Below are 20,792 nucleotides of genomic sequence, written 5' to 3'. Positions count from 1 at the left end.
GATACAGTGACAGATTTTCTGTTAATTCATGGGACTACAGGACATTTTCTGATGATGGTCACACTCATATTAAGCATTCGCCTGTATAACAAACACCCCAAGACCATTTCATTTTGTGCGTTTTCAAAAGAATCACAAAGAGATGGGATTCCTCTATTTTGGAAAAATCCAATGGAATTCATATGTGCTTTCTGTTGATGGGAGTTTCTTCAACTTTGGCCACTTTTTATGTTAGGTCAAATTAAAAACATATCCACACTTTTACAATGCCATTTATACATAGATTGAATTGTTTTACCTTTGTCAAAGACGCAGACTTTCAATCTTTATTTTTAATTATAAAAAGAATAATAATTATAATAATATTAAAAATTACATAAAATAAGAAAAAAATTGTTATTGTGTGTTTTTGGAACAATAATGCAAAAAAAAAGTATGAAAATATTATCTTCAATTAACTGTGTATTTAGGATACATAAAATGGTAGCTAGTTATCAAATTAGCCTTAGCAAGATGCACTGTTGGACATTGTTAATTGGGACAATTTATGAGAGTTTATTTTCTAAAAGTTTACGAGGCAAAAAGTCGCCATTGTTGAAGAAACACCCGCATATGAGGATGTAGTTTGTCAGTTTCCAGCCTGGTTGAAAGCACACCACATTCCCAAGAAACGTCGCTAATTTTGGCAGATTTGTGTGAATGAGGCACAGCACGAGGTTAACTTTCTCAGCCTACTGAATATTCAAATTGGGAAAAGTAGGGGACACTATTCCTGTCTGAGATCTGGATATTTCAGGTCAATAGGGATATTGGTTAAATAAGTAAACAATTCACAAAGTAACTTTTGCCTAACTGAATATGTCAACCATCCTTACAGTACACATCCCTCCTCCCAGGATTCTTAGTGTCATATAGTATTTTACTTTACACATTAATTCTCCATTCCTGTACAGTTGCTTTATTATCATACATATACAGTGTGCACTCAAGTTCTCATGTCAGGGTCATTCCTAGCCTAGAAATCTAGACGCACCCTAGCGGCAGCAAAATGTATTTTGCAGCCAGGGCAGTCTAGCAACTCTCCATTGACTTTCAAGCTGCAAAAACCTAAATTGGGTCAGGCCAATCACATCATGTATAGAGTAGGCGGGGCGGGCTTAACATAATGACGACAGAGTTGTGACAGTTGACAGCCTGCCACTTGAAACCAAAGAAGAGCTGCTGCTGCTGGAGAACATCTTTAGAATCGGAGGACTTGGAGTTAAGTTTTTCTTTGAGAAAAGAGCATAGAACGGCACTTAAGTCATTCTTAAAAAAAGGAAGATGTGTTTGTAGTTTTGCCGCCCAGATATGTTAAAATCTATCAACTAACGTTAGCTCCGCTGTTGGGAAAACGCTCTGGTTGGTTGAAGCGCTGTCCTATTGCGTGCAGAGGGAATTTGAAAGACAACTGTTTATCCCGCCCCTCGGATTGAGCCGTGTCTATGGAGAGTTGCCAGACCCAACATCTTGATGTAGGTCTGGCTTGCCAGGCTAGGTCATTCCTGTCTCAGCAAACTTTCAGGAGTGCGCTTTCTTTCATATTCAGTACGTGGCCAGTGATTCTGTTATCTATCATAAACCTTTAAATATACTTTAATACAAAGAAATTGTAAAATTTTAAATTACAATGTAAAAAAGCTAATTCGGCAAGATAGATTCTCTTGGACAGACAGCAGTTTTGGAAGGTGTCTCCCACACAATCAGTATAAATCGGATTTAAAGGAATGTTCGAGGTTCAGGTTCATCTCTTACTTTGCCTTGCTGGTGGATGAGGCGAAAAGTCACGTGACTGAGCAAGATTCATGTGCATATATGGCAATTACAACAGATAATAATTTAAACTTGCCAATTACTCCACAATTGAGGTCAATGGAGTCCGAGTCCAAATGCATATTTTCATGGTTAATTTGGATTCGGTCTTTACTCGGACTAGACCCTCTTCTGGTCTTGTTTTTGACTCGGACTCAACTTACTCAGGTCTATATGCTTAATATTTCAGTCTTGTGACTATAGACAGTGTGTATTTTAATATATTGACTGGCCTTGTGCTTCCTTTAAAGATGCATTACTATAACTACTGTTTTTGATTATTATTTTATTTTTTTAATTGGTAAAACACCATATGCTTTAAATGTTGATAAAGCTTAACTTGTATTAAACTGACATACACTTAGTACTGTAAAGATGCAAATGACCCGGGACAACATTCCCAGACATGGGACAACACAACCAGACGACGGCCTTGACTGAACCCGGAACATTCCTTTAAGTGTAGCTTTTCACATTTTACTGCTCTCTCTTTATTTTTTTATTTTTTTTGCATACCCTATTTTTATTTTGGTGCTCCTGACAGCAAAATACTCACCCCCGATAAAAGCATCGGAACAAGCTATTTACATTAATTAAACTTCATAGAAATGTGTTATGAATATCAACAACATCCCATGCTTTACATCTCCAATGGGTCATTATCTGCTCCCATAATCCGGCAAATTAATATCTGGACAGGATAATAAACATAAATATAATATCTTTCCATTCATCTCTCATTTCTCCCTGAAACCATTATAATTTGAACAGAGGTACTGTATAAGCTGAACATAGGCTTGTATCTCCTACTGTGAGGTCCATAAGTGGCTCTTCATAGCGTTTATTGTGACATGCACCAGATTTATGAGAATTGTATGTAGGTAAGTGGCTTCATGGAGGTTTAACTCAAGGCTACATTATCAGAAAATAATTCCACACAACAAACACTAGGGGGCAGACTGCAACTCTGCATCTATACTGTATTTCTGTTTTATCCGTGTCATCACTGTGCAACACAAATTCAATATAATGAATACGTAACTCATGCACGCTTCACTGCTTTGACCATATTTACAGCCTATACAACATGCAAATGCAATCATCTCTCCCGACAACGTGGTATGACTTGCTATTCTGGCATTGTCTAAAAAAAAAAGCACAGAAACCGTTGAAGGGCGCAGCGTGGAAATGATGCTGATAAATTGAACCATGAGGTGCTCATTTACATGTGACTGAGGTGTATGAATCTTGAGTCTGTCATTTATTTATTGTCAAAGTGTGTAATTTCCACGTCACAACTAAAATAATTGAGTGGTGCAGGTATGACATCAATTTGTAGGCAAAAACACAGAAGTGAGTTAGCATTTTAGCACTTCCGGTTCCATCGTCCTGAAGTCAATGGGTTTTTTGAATGGGGATTGGTTAAATGGTTGAAATAAGGCCTGTGGTGAACACAAGCTCAAGACACTTTCACGTTTTATTCTACGACATAAAATACATCAGTATTACCCCACTCGTGATTTTTAAAAAAAGCTGTTACATGTCTTGAAAAAGGTGGTTGCTAACCAGTGTCTAAACGTGACCTACAGAGGCTGTCGAGATTAAACGTCATCACGCCGAACAGGTAAACTTTACAGCACCGTTATATTTATAATTGTGTTCTTATAAACCATTCTAACTCAAACGTATAGCCTACCTTTAGCTTTTTACTTCTGGCGACTGCATTTAGTCTTCAAAATTCATAAAAGTTGTTCATTTGTGATAATTATCTTGATGCACAAAACATGCAAGTATCATGAACTTTTGTTGATCACAGAGCTTGTTTTTAGCGATAATCCAAAAGCCTATGGGAAAATCCTATTGCGCTTTTGTCAAGGGAACCAGTGTGATGCAAACTGCTGGTTGGCCAACAAAGTGACTTCATACCTGCACCTCTCCATTTACAAATATAGTGACTGTTTTCAAAAGGGTTTCTCAAGCATTCTTCTCTTGTTGGTCGGAAATACAGATAGCCCCGCCCCAAACTATCACCATTGGTTGAGTCTTTGTTGCTAAGGCTAGATCAAACGAACCCCGAGCAATGTTTTGAAAGTCCCACAGAGGCACAGTGTCTTTTCTCTGAATCAACCTAGGCAATGTTATAATATTGATCTGCCTGCATTGACACTATTATACAAGAACTGAACTGAGCTGGACGATGACATCACGGTTTACTCCAGAGCGGCTATATATATATATATATATATATATATATATATATATATATATATATATATATATATATAAATGAACTAAATAACTTTTTTTAAACAAAAATGAAACATCACTGAACTTACTTAAGCTGGACTGTGACGCTATTTTCTTCTGAAAACAAACTTGTTTGCATTATTTTCCTGTTATCTCTGTAAAGCTGCTTTGAAACAATCTGTATTGTTTAAAGCGCTATATAAATAAATGTGACTTGACTTGTCTTGACTAGGCTAAAATGGCTTACTTACAGTTGCCTCAGCATATTAAGCTGGCATAGGAGAAAAAACACACACTTCATCTTCAAGACTCTTGAGGAACACGTGTGTCACAGTGTAAGGAGAGTTGAGATTCTGGCTAAATATTCACAACTGTGGCTCATATGAAACACCAAGACCAAATCAACTTGGTGGTGAGGGTACAATCCATCTCTAATGGCAGCTATTATTTCATTTTGGTAAACCAGAACTCTTTTGTGTGTGTGTGCGTGTGTGTGTGTGTGTGTGTGTGTGTGTTAGCGCTGACAAGTATCACAACTGTGCATTCGATAAGTATTACACCAGCACGTAACTCATCCCACAGTTTGTGCTACGATCATGAATGATACCTCAAGTTGTGCAGCTAATTCAGCAAGTGTGCTGTTTTGTAGTCCATGAGGTGAAAACTAAGTAACCTCCGAGCAACTACACAGAACACATTAGAAACTTTAAAACAACCCGGTTTAAGCCATTCAGAACACACCGCAACTGCATAGCAACGCCCTAAAAACCACCCAAATCACTCTATCCTCCATACGACTATCTATTTCTTATTATACAAGAAAGATCTGCATCAAATATAAGGATTGGAATTTGTTGAAGTAAAGAGATTGTAAACTCACTCTAGTCACGTCACTCTCTGATGCAGGGCCTTTGGCTTGACTGGGACTTTTTCAATCCTAGCAACCCAGATTTATGGTACCGTCTGAGAGATGAATTTGTTGAGGCCTTTTGAAGTCTGTGCTGTGATCACACAGCAGATTAAAGGTGAGTAAACCTGAGATTCGTGTAGCATGTGAAATTAACCTGAAATTATTTCAAATTCACTTTTAGTCTCGCAGTTGTCTGATTACGGTTGCTTTACTCCGCTGCTAACATATCAAATGCTTGATATGTTTGAATTTTTTTAATCACATTACATTTTTGGAACTGTGCTAAATTTTCATTGGAGGTATGAAAAAGAGACTGAACTCTACTTCAAAGTGCTTTGGGGTTCGACTCCAGCTTCGGCCCCCGTGGGGATATCCAGTGGTTTGTTTTTCTGTAAACATGGGAATGATTTGTAAACACTGAAATGCAAATCACCCAGATGTCCATAAGCGAAAACAATATTAACTAAGCTCAAATATTCCAAAACATATTTTTCTTCCCTCAAAGTTTTATCAGCTTTTTTATATGTTAGTGCAGTTTGAGAGCACTGATTCGTTTGATAAGAAAGATCTGGCTCGTTCTCATTGGTCAAAGATGATCACATGATGCTCTTTGGGACTTCCAGACCTGTGATCAGAGTCACCTGTGAAAAATACACATTTCAATCATTAATGCTGATCACTAGGGATGGGAATCATGAGGAATGATTCTGATTTATGATTTATGATTTATGATTTCTAGTTCCATCCATTAACAATTCTTAGTACTTTTGAGGAAGGATTTAGGGTGTGTTTACACTTGCAGTTTGGTTCACTTGGTTCGTTAGGTCCGGACCAAAAAAAAATATATATATATATATATTTAGTCCTGATCCGCTTAGCATTCACATGGGCATTGCCATTTTAACACTGAACCTAGGTAGGGTTATGAGATAGCATGTTCACAACCTGATTGGTCGGCTTTTATTGAGCATATTTCACAACGTAACTTACCGAACATCCAAAACAATGCTGTGTGCTGGGCTAATGCACTCATTGTATGTGCATAGCTACATATGATGGTATTTTGACCAGCTGAGAACTACTGAAGAGCTTATGAAATGTGTAAAGGAGTCAAAAAGCAAAAGGAATCATAGGGGCTTTCACACCAGGTAATTCTAGGAACTAGCCACCAGGGTAGTTCCCTGAGAACTAAATGTTCCCCTAGGAACGTTTTCCTGGTTGCATTCGCACCACCAGTAGGAAATCTGAAGTGACGTGAGCCGCGCTTGTTGTTGTGACTTTTATTTTACGGTGCTGAGAACGCCAGAGCCTGAGTAAAGCGTAAAGGTTAAGAGGCCCATCTTTTACTGTTTTCCAGGTTCATAGAGTTAGTTTCTGTAGTAAATATATAGGCTATAATCTGTGTGTTTACACAGATGGTGGGTGCTGGTGTTTCGTGTGCGTTCGGCCAATCAGTGTACACTAACGTCACTGGTAGTTCCTATAGTGCTGGGCTAGACTCTACTCTGAAGTAGGAGCTCAATTAGTTCCTCCAAAAGGAGTTCCTAGAACTAAAATAGTTCCCAGTTCTTGCGGTGCGAACACGCCAAAATGCGGGTACTTCCACCAATAGTTCTAGGAACTATTCCTCCGGTAAAGGTTCACCGGTGCGAAAGCCCCTCATGTCCCGTTTTTGGTTTGTTTACATGTCTTTGGTCCGTTATGCATTTTCATCTTTTCAGCATCTCGGTCTGCTTGTTTGGTAATCACCAGGGTTCAGATGGTGTTCACACTTATTCAAGTGAGCCGCACTAACAGAGCAATCGCACCAGGGTTAATTTTAATCGAACCAAACATCCCAAGTGTGAAAAAACCCTTAAAGTACCTTTTATTACAACAAAACAAAACAAAAGGATCCAGAGTTTAGTCAAGAAACCTAAACGGCATGAGAATGATGAAGAATAAGAAACAGTTCTCGATTTCCAATGCTACCAATCACTGAGTGGGATAAAGGTTAAAGGTCAGTGTGGATCTGCTGCTCACCTGGACGTTGCGGTTGAGGCTAACGGCGGGCATGAACACACCCTCCAGGTTCTCGAAAGCCATTGGTCCATGCTGCTGTTTATTGATGAAGAAGGTCAGTGTGTGTTTTGTAAGGTCTAACAGGATTCCCACAGTCGAACCCTTTGAGATGCCACCCTCAGCCCTGCAAGAATCAGACAGAAGAGGAAGGAGACGAAAGAAGGTAATCAGTGACACAATATATCGCAAAAGTATTCAAATCTAAACACAGCTGTATCATAGAGAAAAAAAAAATCTTTAAATATTTGCACCAAAACTGGCATGATACTAATTGCATGTGATCTAGTTTCCACTTTATTTCAACAACTTACTTTTGTTCTATACAATATTACGCAACTTCTAATCTGATTGCAGTTCTGATATTTAGTAGAACAGCACTAGAATGTTTCACTGCTGGCATCACTCCGCTTGTCTCTGTTTGTGTTGTTCTGAACCAGAGTATGTGTGTGATACAAAGTGGGGAGCAGAATTGTGTCATTTTGCTTGGAACAAGGAGCAAGATTTTGAAAAAGTCAGAGCCTTTTGAGTTTTCTTTTGATCCAAGATCAAAAGGCAAAGAATGCAGGCAAAGGAAAATTTGTAGTGGAGCTGGAGCAGAGAACATAAACCCAAGGAGGGGGAACTGCTGTGGCTCCACTCCAGTCTGAATGTACTTCCGAATCACAGCAGAGCTTATTTTAATATTGCAGGATGACTGCAAGTGTGATATCACCTACTTATATTTAAAGAGTGGTGAAACCAGTGGCTCAAAAGTTTCAAAAGAAGAAACATGTTGAGGAAGTTTTACATTATTGTATTTCTAAACATTGGCCATGGTTCCATCTGGTGTTATAGGGTTGGTTCACCCAAAAAAATTAAACTCTGTCATTTACTCGCCCTCATGCTCTTCCAAATTCATAAGACATTAGTTCATCTTTAGAACACTAATGAAGATTTCATACATCAAAAATGGTGCAAGAACCAGTGAGGTTTGTTCTCACGTGATAAGCAGGCACAGTTGAGCTTCTTTTCACCATTTTAATGTGCATTGATCAACGTTTATATATGTGAATAAAAGTCTAAATTAAATCTGTTAATCATATGATGTGACCTTTTCGATTGCTTGGATTGAACTGCTCATTTCATATTTACGATGTCTTTATGACCTTTTTGAAGCTTTACATTTTTGGTTGTGTGGATGTACAAAATGTTGGATGTACAAAAATGATGAGAGAATATAAAAAATATCTTCATTCGTGTTTCGAAGATGAATGGAAAACTTAAGGGTATGACACATAATGGAAAGTAAATGATGACAGAATTTTTCTAACATGGATTTCAAATGCATCTCCTGTGACGTCTTGTGTTCGTAGTTCTTCAAGACACTCCTCTCTCATTTCGTCACAAACTGCATAACTTTCTTGTGAGCGGCATGTGTGGAACACAAACAATCCTGAATGAAAGAACCCATGTTAAGCGTCTAACAAGCAGGAAATTAAGTAAATAAAAAAGGATAAGGAGGGAAGCAACGACAATGACGGTAATCTGTGTGTTCTGGTTATAACGCAGAGAAGTTTGAATCACCTGCTTTGGTTTGCTCCCTCACAACACATCCCATAATAACGTTTGTGTGTTAGATGAGTTGGCAGCGCTTCACTGCAGTCTGGGACGGTTGAGCATTTACACTACAAATGCGATGTGGTCGCATGCATTTTTAACACCCAATGTATGAGGTTTCAGTGGACCTGATTCCATCTTGTATTAAGTTCTGTTTTTCGTGGTAAAATTACAAGTAGTCCATGAGCCAGGGCCCCAAATTTGGTCCATCGGTATCAACGGGGGGGCAAATGCTATCATTATTTTTTGGCAAGGTATACACCCCTAGTACTAGAAAAATCACGATAGCAGTGCAGCGGTGGTAGCGAAATCACTTTTTTCAGCTTATGAAGTTACTAACCCCCTAAAATAAATTCCGTTTTTGAAATCTGGTGTATATCTGGTATTGGCTCATGCTAGGGATATTGTCAATATTCTATAATATGGTGCTTGGTATCGTTGGAAAGGGGACCTTTTAGGCTTTCATTCAAGCCCAGTACTGAATCTGTCTGACAAACACAGAGGTCACATGACTTCTTTAAACCAGAAATAACACACATTTTTTCACAATTTCCACCTAAACTGTATGCTTTCTTTTATCCCTGTGGCATGAAAGAACACCATGGACACAAAACTCAACAACTTCAATACTCAAGGCACTCTGATGACTCAGAAAATGTATAATATACCCATACTATTTATTTGTGAGAGCCTTAAATTAGACTTGAATTAGACTTGTGCAGCCAGTACAAGTCTTCAAAATAGAATAGAGCCAATAGAATGGACAAATAGAATACCCTATTAGTCCAGGGCCAAATGGCCTATTTATTCATGTACAGTTGTAATAAAAAGTAATTGTTTCAATAGTGTTGTCAACATAACACTTGTAAGTGGTTTAACAAAATGTTTCTATCATGTATTTTGATATTCACCCACTTTCAGTTAGAATGTCAGAAAGTAGCTCATGCACGGAATGTTGATAGATTTTGACAGTTTGACAAGGTTTTGTCAGTATTGTGAAAAGATTGTTGGTTCAGTTGACTGGTTATAACAACACTACCAACTATGCCATCTTCAATCAACTTCCATTGAGTTCCAGGGGTATTAAATGTAAGTACAAAATACTTTTTCTCTTGTGCTTGTGAATTGGTGGGGAATAGTAGCAGTAGCTAATGTAAGCTTGGTGTTTTTAGCAGGCTAGCTAGCTTGCAGGTTAAACAGTGTAACAGTAACTGCTACAGTGCAGTCAGGGCTCTCATGTGTCACGTGACAGTCACTCATTTCGGTCTTTTGTCACACCCTCTCGCCACACACTGTATTTCTCATGCGGAAAAACTATTTATAATATATTTAATATGCTGCAGCGCCTAAAATGTCTCTGGTTGCGTCAGTCTCATTATGGAACCGGCATGAATCAATCGCTGTAAAAATAGAGAGATGAGCAGCGCGCTGTCTGTGCATCTTCAGGTTTATAATGGCGCTGCTGTGGAGATGCTGCGGCAGAAGTGTCGCATTTGAGCTCTGTGTTTCTCTTACGAGAGTACTCTTGTGTTGTGTAAGTTTAGCTACGGGAAAACTCGAGAATACTGAAGCAAAAAACTATCCTTATTTTTAGAATGTAAAACGCATTTGCTGCAGCAGGCAAACCTAGGCGAGACAGCTCGTGCGCCTATTGGCTGCTCTGCGGCAACTGCTGCAACCTATCAGTGCGTCAGGCATGACGTCAGTGCCAACGAGAGGCTCGCCTCGCGCTGTCGTCATGGCCCGCCAAGATGGGTGTGGCCTTAGCCTATAAATACCCATCGCCCAGGTTGCACAATGATTTTGTCTCTTTTCAGCTAGTGACTACACTTCGCTGGATCTCTGAGAGAAGAAGCTGCACCGTCGAACAGCACTATCAGCGGGACGAGCTCGAGTTCTGAGGACGCTGACTGGATATTCGCCGCCTTCACTCACCGTACCTGCTGCGCTATCCGGCGCCTATATCCTTTCACTGGTCCGTGTGTGTTCGCCGCTGCTCTAAAAGAGCCAGGCATTTTTAAATGCCTACCATGATCTGCGGCTCGTGCAGAGCCGTCCTCAGCGACAGGGACCGGCACGTGCTGTGCACTTCCTGCCTGGGTAAAGAACACGCGGACCACGTGGCTGCCGTGAATGCGAGTCATTGCCTCTTTCGACCCTGCGGGCTCGACAGGCTTTGTTCGCATCAAGTCTGCCTCTTCCAAGCCTTCTGTTGGGCCGCGTCGTAAGAAGCGACGCTCACAAAGGCCACCAGAAGCTTCGGTAAAGGAGCACTCGCCGGCGGCGTCCCCGCAAACCTCCTTCTCGGAGTCCCCCGTCTCCTTCTTTGACGGCCAGCGCCCCGCGGCCGAGGGGATGGAAGGGGATGTTGTGGAGTCCGACAGCTGCTCTCTTCTTGCGTCCGGGAGTGAGGAATGGTCGGGTTCCATCCCTGACGCTGAGCTTCTCTGCCTCCTCACGAAGGCCGTGGAGGACCTCTGCCTTGACTGGACTATGCCCGAGGAGAATTTGGATGGTTGTTTTCTGCCAGGAAGCCGCTCTGCACCTGTTCTGAGGCCCGCTCCCTTCCTCCCTGAGCTGCACAACGAGCTCTCCAGGTCGTGGGGAGCCCCATACTTGGCCAGGCTGAGGTCCTTTGTCTCTTCGACGCTCTCCGCGGTTGGACGGCGTGAAAGACGGGATATCTCTCTGTTCCTCCCGTGGAGGAAGCCGTAGCGATGCAATTGGCGGGCCAAGTCAAGTCTGTCTACCAAAGCCTGCCGGACCACTTCGGTGTTGATCTGCCGTGCCTACGCGGCCGCCGGTCAAGCCGCATCTGCTCTCCACACCATGGCTGTTTTGCAAATTTACCAGGCCAACCTTCTCCGTTCACTGGACGAGGCTGGACCAACAAAGGAGTTTGTGACGGACTTAAGGAGTGCGACGGACTTAGCTCTCAGAGCTACTAAAGCCGCTGCCCAGGCCATTGGCCACAACATGGCCTCCCTCACCGTCACAGAGCGTCACCTGTGGCTAACGCTGTCCGACATGTCTGAGTCTGACCGTGCCACCTTTCTAGATGCTCCTGTTTCACCAGCCGGTCTCTTCGGTCCCTCGGTGAAGGGCTTTCTTGGAGGTGCAGAAAACGTCTCAAGCTATGAGACACTTTTTGCCGCGGCGCTCCAGCCCCGCAACATCGCCAGGCCCGGGATGCACATCAGCGCTCGCGTTCTACTAGCCGCCTCCGACTGCCTCCGACCCCGGGGACCCAGGCCCAAGCTCGCGCCGAGCTTCGAGCCTCCTAAGTCTTCCTAGCCCCCCTAGGAAAGACGCCTATTTTCAGATCCAAATAGCAGCCCGTCACAGGCCATTCTTGAGATTCGCCTTCAAGGGCCAGGCTTATCAGTACACCGTCCTTCCGTTCGGCCTGTCTTTAGCACCTCGTACATTTACGAAGTGTATAAACACGGCGCTCGCACCCCTCAGACGAAGGGGCGTGAGAGTCTTGAACTATCTGGACAACTGGCTAATTATAGCACAGTCGAAGGAGGACCTGGTGTTACACAAAGCATTACTGCTGGCCCATCTGGAACAGCTGGGTCTCAGAGTCAACTGGAGCAAAAGTATTCTATCCCCCAGCCAGGAAATATCCTTTCTGGGGATAGAGTTGGACTCCAGGTCTATGGTGGCGCGCCTGATGCAAGAAAGCGCGGCAGCGATCCAGCGCCTAGCAACGACGGTGCTGCGGCTGGGTCTGCTACACATGCGCCCTTTTCAGCTGTGGCTGAGACGGCGTGTGCCAGCGCGAGCGTGGACATCAGGTTTGCTTCATCTCACAGTGAATCAGACATGCGCAGAAGCTCTGCAACCGTGGATGAAGTCCGGCGTGAACCTGGGCATCGCCTCACGAATCAAAGTAGTCTCGACGGATGCTTCCAACATGGGTTGTGGCGCCCTATACGAAGGGAGACCTTTTATGGGCCTGTGGTCAGACGCGGAGAAGCGTCTACACATAAACTGTCTAGAGATGAAAGCGGTCGAAAACGCCCTTCAGTTTTTCCTCCCCGCATTAAGGAACCACCTCGTTCTGGTCAGAACTAGGGTTGAGTACCGAAACCCGGTTCCAATAGGGAACCGGTTCCGACGTAAACGGTAGTAACCAGACCGAATAAGAACGAAACTTTCGGTGCCTGATTTCGGTGCCTGACGTTTTTTACCGCCCCCTATAAAACATCTCGCGGCACGAATGATCCAATAATAAAACATCTCCAGTTAACCAGCAGAGCATTCATTTAGTTCGTTTGTTAAATAAGAGACGATCTAGCGCTGAAATGTGTTTTTTAAATCAAGTGATCAAAGTGCTCGTTGCCGCTGCGATCAGTGGCGCGGATACAGTGTTTTCTCTTGGCTCCCGCACTGTCTTCACTCGGACGCGCGCTTCAGTACGTTGTGGAGATCGATCTATTTATGAGGCGCCGTCTATATGAGTATGTGCGCGGAGAGTTTGTGTGTGTGTATGTGAGCGTGTGTGCTCGCGTCTCAGATGAGTAGCCTATGTGCGCGGAGAGTTCCACGCGTCTCGTGTGTGTAGAGTTTGCGTGTGTGTGCATGAGCATTGTGCATTACATATGTATTAGTTTGAGCATTCAGCAGTATACATGTATGTGTGACTACCTAGTATATGTGTATGCAAGGGTTTCATATGTGCGTGAATGAAGTTTGATTTAAGCCCTATAGACGGCGCCTCATATCTATTCGTTCTGGTGAAATCTCAAAATATAATGGACACAAAGTGTCCCTGCTTGATACTGTATACAACCACTGATGAGCATAATCGGTAAAAAAAAAAAAAAAAAAAAACTACGAATGCGGATTAGAACCCAAAACCTCTGACACGCTTGACTAAAGTTCAAGTTCAGCTGCCAGTGTTCCTCTTCGGGTAAGTCTAGTATTTTAATGCCAACTGCAAATCTTGCATATCAAGTATGAAGTATATCAATAGCAAGTATATTTATATGAGGCTATACTGTGTGTGTTAAATATTTCTGCTCAGTGTCAGATATTTCTCTGTTTTGTAAAAGTCATAATATGAGAAGACAAAATTTTTATCTTAACTCAAGTGTTTTGTGCTACATCAGTAGCCTTTTAAAGGGCACAATTTTTCATTTAATCAGAAATCAGAAAATCTTTTTCAGAAAATCACATACACACACACACACACACACACACACACACACACACACACAGAGGTATTATTTTTTTGATAAAGGGTGTGTGGTTTAGTTTTCTTAAGTACCGTTTCAAGAACCGTTTAAGCACCGGAACCGTTTGAAAAATACCGAGTAGGTACTGGTATCGGATAAAACCCAACCAATACCCAACCCTAGTCAGAACGGACAACACGTCAGTGGTGTCCTATATAAATCGCCAGGGCGGCCTCAGGTCCCAGAGCCTTCTTGCAATAGCAAAACGCCTCCTCATATGGGGCCAGCACAATCTGTGCTCGCTGAGAGTGGCTCATGTGCCGGGTGTCCTGAACGTGGGCCCAGATATGCTATCCAGGGCCAAATTTTCCCCAGGGGAGTGGTCCCTGCATCCCCTGACGGTGCAAAATATCTGGGACATTTTTCAGAGCAGAGGTAGACCTGTTTGCGTCGCAAACCAACGCTCACTGCCCAATGTTCTTTTCAAAAGAACGAGACGCGCTGGCCCTAAACTGGCCCAGGCGTCCTCTCTTTGCATTTCCCTCGGTCAACTTGTTACCACAGGTAATCAAGCGAGTCAGGGAGAGCAAATTCTTGATACTCCTGGTAGCCCCACTATGGGAGAATCAAGTTCAGAACTGATAGAACTGGGGAACACAGCTCCATGGCCGATTCCGCTGAGGAAGGACCTGTTGTCCCAGGCCCAGGGTGCAATTTGGCACCCATGCCCCGAGCTGTGGGCCCTACATGTGTGGGCGATCAACTATCATCATTTCACCTCCCGGAGGGAGTGCTGAACATGATCACAGAGGCTAGAGCTCCGTCTACTAGACGGCTCTATGCGTCTAAATGGTCAGTGTTCGCTGAATGGTGCTCAGCTCATGACTTAAACCCGCTAGATTGCGAGGTAATGGTGATGCTTTCTTTCCTACAAGAGCTGTTGGACAGCGGGAGAACCCCATCCATGCTCAAGGTGTATGTGGCGGCTATAACGGCTTTTACGGAGCCTGTGAATGGCCAGTCGCTGGGAAAGAATGACCACATAATCCGTTTCCTCAGGGGAGCAAGGAGGCTGAACCCTCCTCGGCCACCCTCGGTTCCAGCGTGGGACCTTTCCACAGTCCTAGAGGCCATGAAAGGTGGACCATTCAAACCATTACACGCGGTGGAGCTAAAGTACCTGTCCTTCAAAACCGCTTTTCTGTTGGCACTAACCTCAGTAAAGCGCTACGTGCCTGGAATTTGGGCCTAATGACTCTAAGGTCATCCTCAAACCAAGGCATGCTTATGTCCCAAAGGTGCTTGCGACCCATTTTAGAGCGCAAGTTATTTCCCTTTCGGCCCTCCCTGCGTCTGACAGTGAGGCTGGGGTTAACTTCCTTTGCCCAGTAAGGGCTTTAAGGATTTATGTGGAGCGCTCTGCTGCCTTTAGGCAAACGGAGCAGCTTTTCGTTTCGTTCGATGGCCACGTCAAAGGGCTAGCCATCTCGAAACAGACCCTGTCCAGATGGATAGTAGACGCTATCGCGTCGGCTAATGCGACCAAGGGCCTGGATTGCCCTTTGGGGGTTAGGGCCCACTCGACTACATTTACATTGACTAGAGGAATGGCCTCGTCGTGGGCCTGGACAAGTGGGGTCTCACTTAATGACATTTGTATGGCAGCAGGCTGGGCCCCACTGTCTACATTTGTAAGGTTCTATAACCTGGAAGTACCCGCCCTACAGGTCAGGCTGTTCTCAGCCTGATTATGCCATATTAACATTGTCTACCCAACTCAGTTTGATTAGACTGTTGATATGCTGCAACTGCTTATGCAGTTTCAAGGTTGATATACTGCCTTAACTGCATATATGTGTATGCACCTATCTCATAATACCGAGTCGTCCCGCCCTGTTCTGCCGTTGCGACCGCTCCACTTATACATGAGCCCCGGGCTACTGCCCTTGGGACATAAGTGTTGGAACCTCAGCACGCACGGTGCTTTACATAGGGTTCCCGTAGCATAAGCTACGCAACACAAGAGTACTCTCGTAAGAGAATGACACTAGAGTTTTCTCTAGAGAGGGAACGAGTGTTGCATAGCCTGCCGTGCTTGTGCTGCGCTATGGTTTCGCTTCCAGTCACTGAAATCATTGTGCTACCTGGGCGATGGGTATTTATAGGCTAAGGCCACACCCATCTTGGCGGGCCATGACGTAGCGCGAGGCGAGCCTCTCATTGGCGCTGACGTCATGTCTGATGCACTGATAGGCTGCAGCAGTTGCCGCAGAGCAGCCAATAGGCGCACGAGCTGTCTCTCCTAGGTCTGCCTGCTACAGCAAATGCGTTTTACATTCTATAAATTAAGAAAGAGAAAAGGAGTTTTCCCGTAGCGTAAGCTAAACTTACGCTAAACTCGTTCCCTCTCTAGAGAGAACCGAGGTTACGTTAGTAACCGAGTGTCGATTTCTGCCGTAGTTTCGGGTTTCCACCTCCTACATCCACTTCCCTAAACTTTGTCTCATTCAGAGACCAGAGACCCAAACGGGGCTCTGAGTCTGTCAGAAGGTCTGAGATCTACCGTATCAGCAGAGCAATCACGTAATGCACATCAGACTAAGATTATTTTCTGAAATATAGTGACTTTATTCTTGTAATAGCCTATTAAAACTTAATTTTTCTCAAAATATAATGACTCCAAATCTCAGAGAACACACATATATATATATATATATATATATATATATATATATATATATATATATATATATATATATATATATATAATGTGCACAAAGTTTTGAATTGCACAAAAAAATGTTCACTCCCACGATGTATGTGTCTTGCAAATGGCCTCAGGTGCACAGACATGTGTAAACTGATAGAGTGCGAAAACCAGGTGACCTGTGTAGAAAGTTCAGATGAAGACAAGGACGACATGGAAAATGATGATGATTATATAATAAAATAATGGACATCAACATACAAACCAGTCTTTGATTAAATATATTCACTTTCCAACCTGTTTCTTTATTGACTTTTACAACTAATAGGTCTCCATCCTATTTGTCCATTCTATTGGCTCTATTCTATTTTGAAGACTTGTACTGGCTGCACAAATCTAATTCAAGTCTAATTTAAGGCTCTCACAAATAAATAGTATGGGTATATTATACATTTTCTGAGTCATCAGAGTGCCTTGAGTATTGAAGTTGTTGAGTTTTGTGTCCCTGGTGTTCTTTCATGCCACAGGGATAAAATAAAGCATACAGTTTAGGCGGAAATTGTGAAAAAATGTGTGTTATTTCTGGTTTAAAGAAGTCATGTGACCTCTGTGTTTGTCAGACAGATTCAGTACTGGGCTTGAATGAAAGCCTAAAAGGTCCCCTTTCCAACAATACCAAGCACCATATTATAGAATATTGACAATATCCCTAGCATGAGCCAAAACCAGATATACACCAGATTTCAAAAACGGAATTTATTTTAGGGGGTTAGTAACTTCATAAGCTGAAAAAAGTGATTTCGCTACCACCGCTGCACTGCTATCGTGATTTTTCTAGTACTAGGGGTGTATACCTTGCCAAAAAACAATGATAGCATTTGCCCCCCTGTTGATACCGATGGACCCCCCTGGCTCATGGACTAAAGTGGCCAGCACTAAATATAGGTGGAAACAGGTTCTAAAAGTTTTGTGATCAGATTACTGAAACCACATAAGGAGGTAGTCAAAAACACATTTTTATTAAAAACGTTATCCGTCCTGAATGCATCCCGAATATCTATAATGTGTTTGCTCTGGGACGTTTGTAAGATTGTAAGAAAAAGAAAATTGGATCATGGTCAAAATTTGCATCTGCCCTCCTTATGCTTTTCATTCGCTTCCTTTCCCGCTCGGTTGCGAATGGCATAAAGGTCTGTTCACACCAAGGAGGATAACTATAAAATAACTATCACAATAACTATATTAGTGTCCACACCAGCAATAATGTTCTGTTATGAACAGACACTTCAGTTTTGACGTCTGCTGCTTTAAATGCTCTAACTCTTTAAAGTCGGGTGGATTCTGATTGTCTGTCAATTGTCTGTCAATGTTTTTATTGCTCATCAGCTGAAAAAAATATTGTTCTGAAAGTGATTCTAATCATATCTTACCTTTTGTTGTAGTCTGGAATTCTCTATTCTTAAGAATTAAAACGATTATTAAAACTTCATAGTTAACGTTATAGAGAGGTGCAGGTATCACTTTGTAGGCCAACCAGCAGTTCTCATCACACTGGTTCCCTCGACAAAAACCCCTATGGGATTTTCCCATAGGCTTTTTTTCAAAGTGTTGCCAAACAAAAGGGGAGGGAATGTCTCAATGAAATCGGAACACAATCGGTCACAGGAGATGCATTTGAAATGCATGTTAATAGCAGGTGGAAAAGGTAATATTCTCGGTTGACCACTTGTGATCGGATTCTCGAAAATGCATCTTAATGACAGGTGGAAACAGGGCCAGTGATCTGATTTTCGTCCCGGCTTCCACCTGTATTTAGTGCGGATCACCAAAAATGCATATTACTGCAAACATGAGCACTGTGTTTCTGGAACATTCTCTCATCTAACAACCAACACAGACCTAATAACAGAACTACAACTATTACTAGCTTTACTGGAGGGACTATAAACTACTTTCACTTGAATGCTTTACCTGCTTAGAGTCCCTGGGTGACGGAGGGACAAAAGAATAAAAGAAAAATGTGCATAGGGGAATATATAAAATATTATTAAAAATGGATAATATGAAAGGAGATGCATGGATCCAAGACTGACAAAGACGTACAGTAGAACAAGTTTGGCTTCAGGCTACATTAAGTGGGTTGACATACAAAAGGCACAGATTTCAGGGATTAAGTGTAACGTCAGCAGTACTGTTAGCGTGTCCTCTCAGTCACCTCAGTATCCAGAAACAGAAACAGAATTTTAAATGGTTGCATTAGTATTCAAGTGTTATAGTCAGTCCGTCCTTGATACTCACCTGAGGGCACTGCATCAGCATAAGTGTGACATACATCACGTTTACATGCACCACATGTTTCAATTAAGCTTTATGTTCCGGAACTGAAACAATGGTTATAATGCTCCACAAGATGTGAAGAGTTGCTGAGTTGTGGCATTAGAAGATACTTGTTGAACTGAAACATGGTGGAGACACTGACCTATTATACAAATACTAATAATATTATTATATAATATATCTGCAACCTATATAAAGAGATGAGTGAATGAAAAAGCAAGTCTTTAGCGAATGGTGTTGAAACCATATTATGTTTTTCACTAAATTCTAATGGTCTTGGGCTGATTAAAATATGTACAACTAATTATGATAGTGTTTTTGAACAAATCAGTTGTGTGAATGATTTACTCACTCCCTCATAATACAGTCACTCTACTGGTTCAACATTGTAACCTGCAGAAGTGCAGTGATACAAACAGTGAATAGTCCCAGTGCCGTTGATATAAATATCAGCACTTTTTGAAACACTGCTCAGTCAAATTAATTCAAAGACCGAAACAAACTCAAAAACCAGTTGGAGTCTCTATATACCAGAAGTTAAAGTTAAAGTCTCTATGTCTACAGTTAGATGTCTGATCTCTGTAGAGTAGCTAAAGAGTGATGAAAGGAGTTTCCCTAAGACACTCATTAAAGAGAAGCATCCACAGGAAGATGTGTGTGTGTGTGTGTGTGTGTGTGTGTGTGTGTGTGTGTGTGTGTGTGTGTGTGTGTGTGTGTGTGTGTGTGTGTGTGTGTGTGTGTGTGTGTGTGTGTGTGTTTTTTTTGTGTGTGTGTGTGTGTGTGTGTGTGTGTGTGTGTGTGTGTGTGTGTGTGTGTGCGTGTGCGTGTGTGTGTGCTTTTATCTATATCACACATTTTTTATCTATGTTACATAAATAGAAAATAAGTTTTAAGAACTCTCAAAGACACTATTAAAGGTGAACGAAAGAAGATGTGTGAAATACCGTTTTGTTTTTGGAGTCTACTAGAATAGGTTTTTATGCTTGGAAACATTTTTCACATACACTCACCTAAAGGATTATTAGGAACACCTGTTCAATTTTTCATTAATGCAATTATCTAATCAACCAATCACATGGCAGTTGCTTCAATGCATTGGGTGTGGGGTGTGGTCCTGGTCAAGACAATCTCCTGAACTCCAAAACTGAATGTCAGAATGGGAAAGAAAGGTGATTTGAGCAATTTTGAGCGTGGCATAGTTGTTGGTGCCAGACGGGCTGGTCTAAGTATTTCACAATCTGGGCTGCATTTCCCAAAAGCATCGTCAGCCTAAGTTGATCGTAAAAACGATCGTACGACTGATCTTAATATCACGGTCTGTTTCCCAAAAGCATCGTAGCTTAAGTAGCACTTGAAAATCTTCGTAGAACTACGAGTGCTCTGGAGTAATCGTACATCCCCAAGTGCATCGTAAGAAGACAGATTTATGAGGACACCTGCAGGACAACCGGCAGATTACACCTTTAACTTTATTCAAATGCAATGTGATTATAATATAAGGTTTTGATTGTACTTTATTGTACACTTTATTACTCTTTTTTGTTGTTGGTTAAATTAATGTATAAATAAAATAATTAAAAAGGTCAGAAAACAAAACAAAAAAATATAAATAATTTAATCTAATAATTTTAATCAAAATTAAATGAATGAACAAAAAATAAATAAAAGAAATCCTCAAAAATATGTTAAAAATTACATCTTTGTTTCGCTCTATCTCCTCTAAAAGGACATTAATTTCATCTTTTTGAAAGGTATTCTTTTTTTTTTTTTTTTTAGCAATTTTGTGAGTGCCTCCGCCTGTCGGTGCTTTATATAACCTTGTCTTGATTGCTAATCCACAACAGATGACAATTATTAGGTTAAACATTCAGAATACGATTCCACATAAGGTTATATTTCA

General features: G+C 41.9%; 1 protein-coding gene across 1 annotated transcript in view; it reads right to left on the bottom strand.

Moving 5' to 3' along the window:
- Positions 1-5,604: 5,604 nt before the first annotated feature.
- The window catches only part of trim67 (tripartite motif containing 67), a gene marked incomplete at both ends in the record, with an annotated part of 51,913 nt that continues 36,725 nt past the window's right edge, over positions 5,605-20,792 (bottom strand). The window contains 2 exons of the mRNA XM_081378545.1: positions 5,605-5,649; positions 7,031-7,193. Coding sequence (XP_081234671.1) covers positions 5,605-5,649; positions 7,031-7,193 — 208 coding nt within the window. The remainder of the gene's footprint in view (positions 5,650-7,030; positions 7,194-20,792) is intronic.

This window comes from Scardinius erythrophthalmus (genome assembly GCF_964197995.2).
Source record: "Scardinius erythrophthalmus genome assembly, chromosome: 11".
Taxonomy (NCBI): Eukaryota; Metazoa; Chordata; class Actinopteri; order Cypriniformes; family Leuciscidae; genus Scardinius; species Scardinius erythrophthalmus.
Note: the sequence above shows the minus strand (reverse complement) of the source record. Positions and strands in the feature narration are given on the sequence as shown.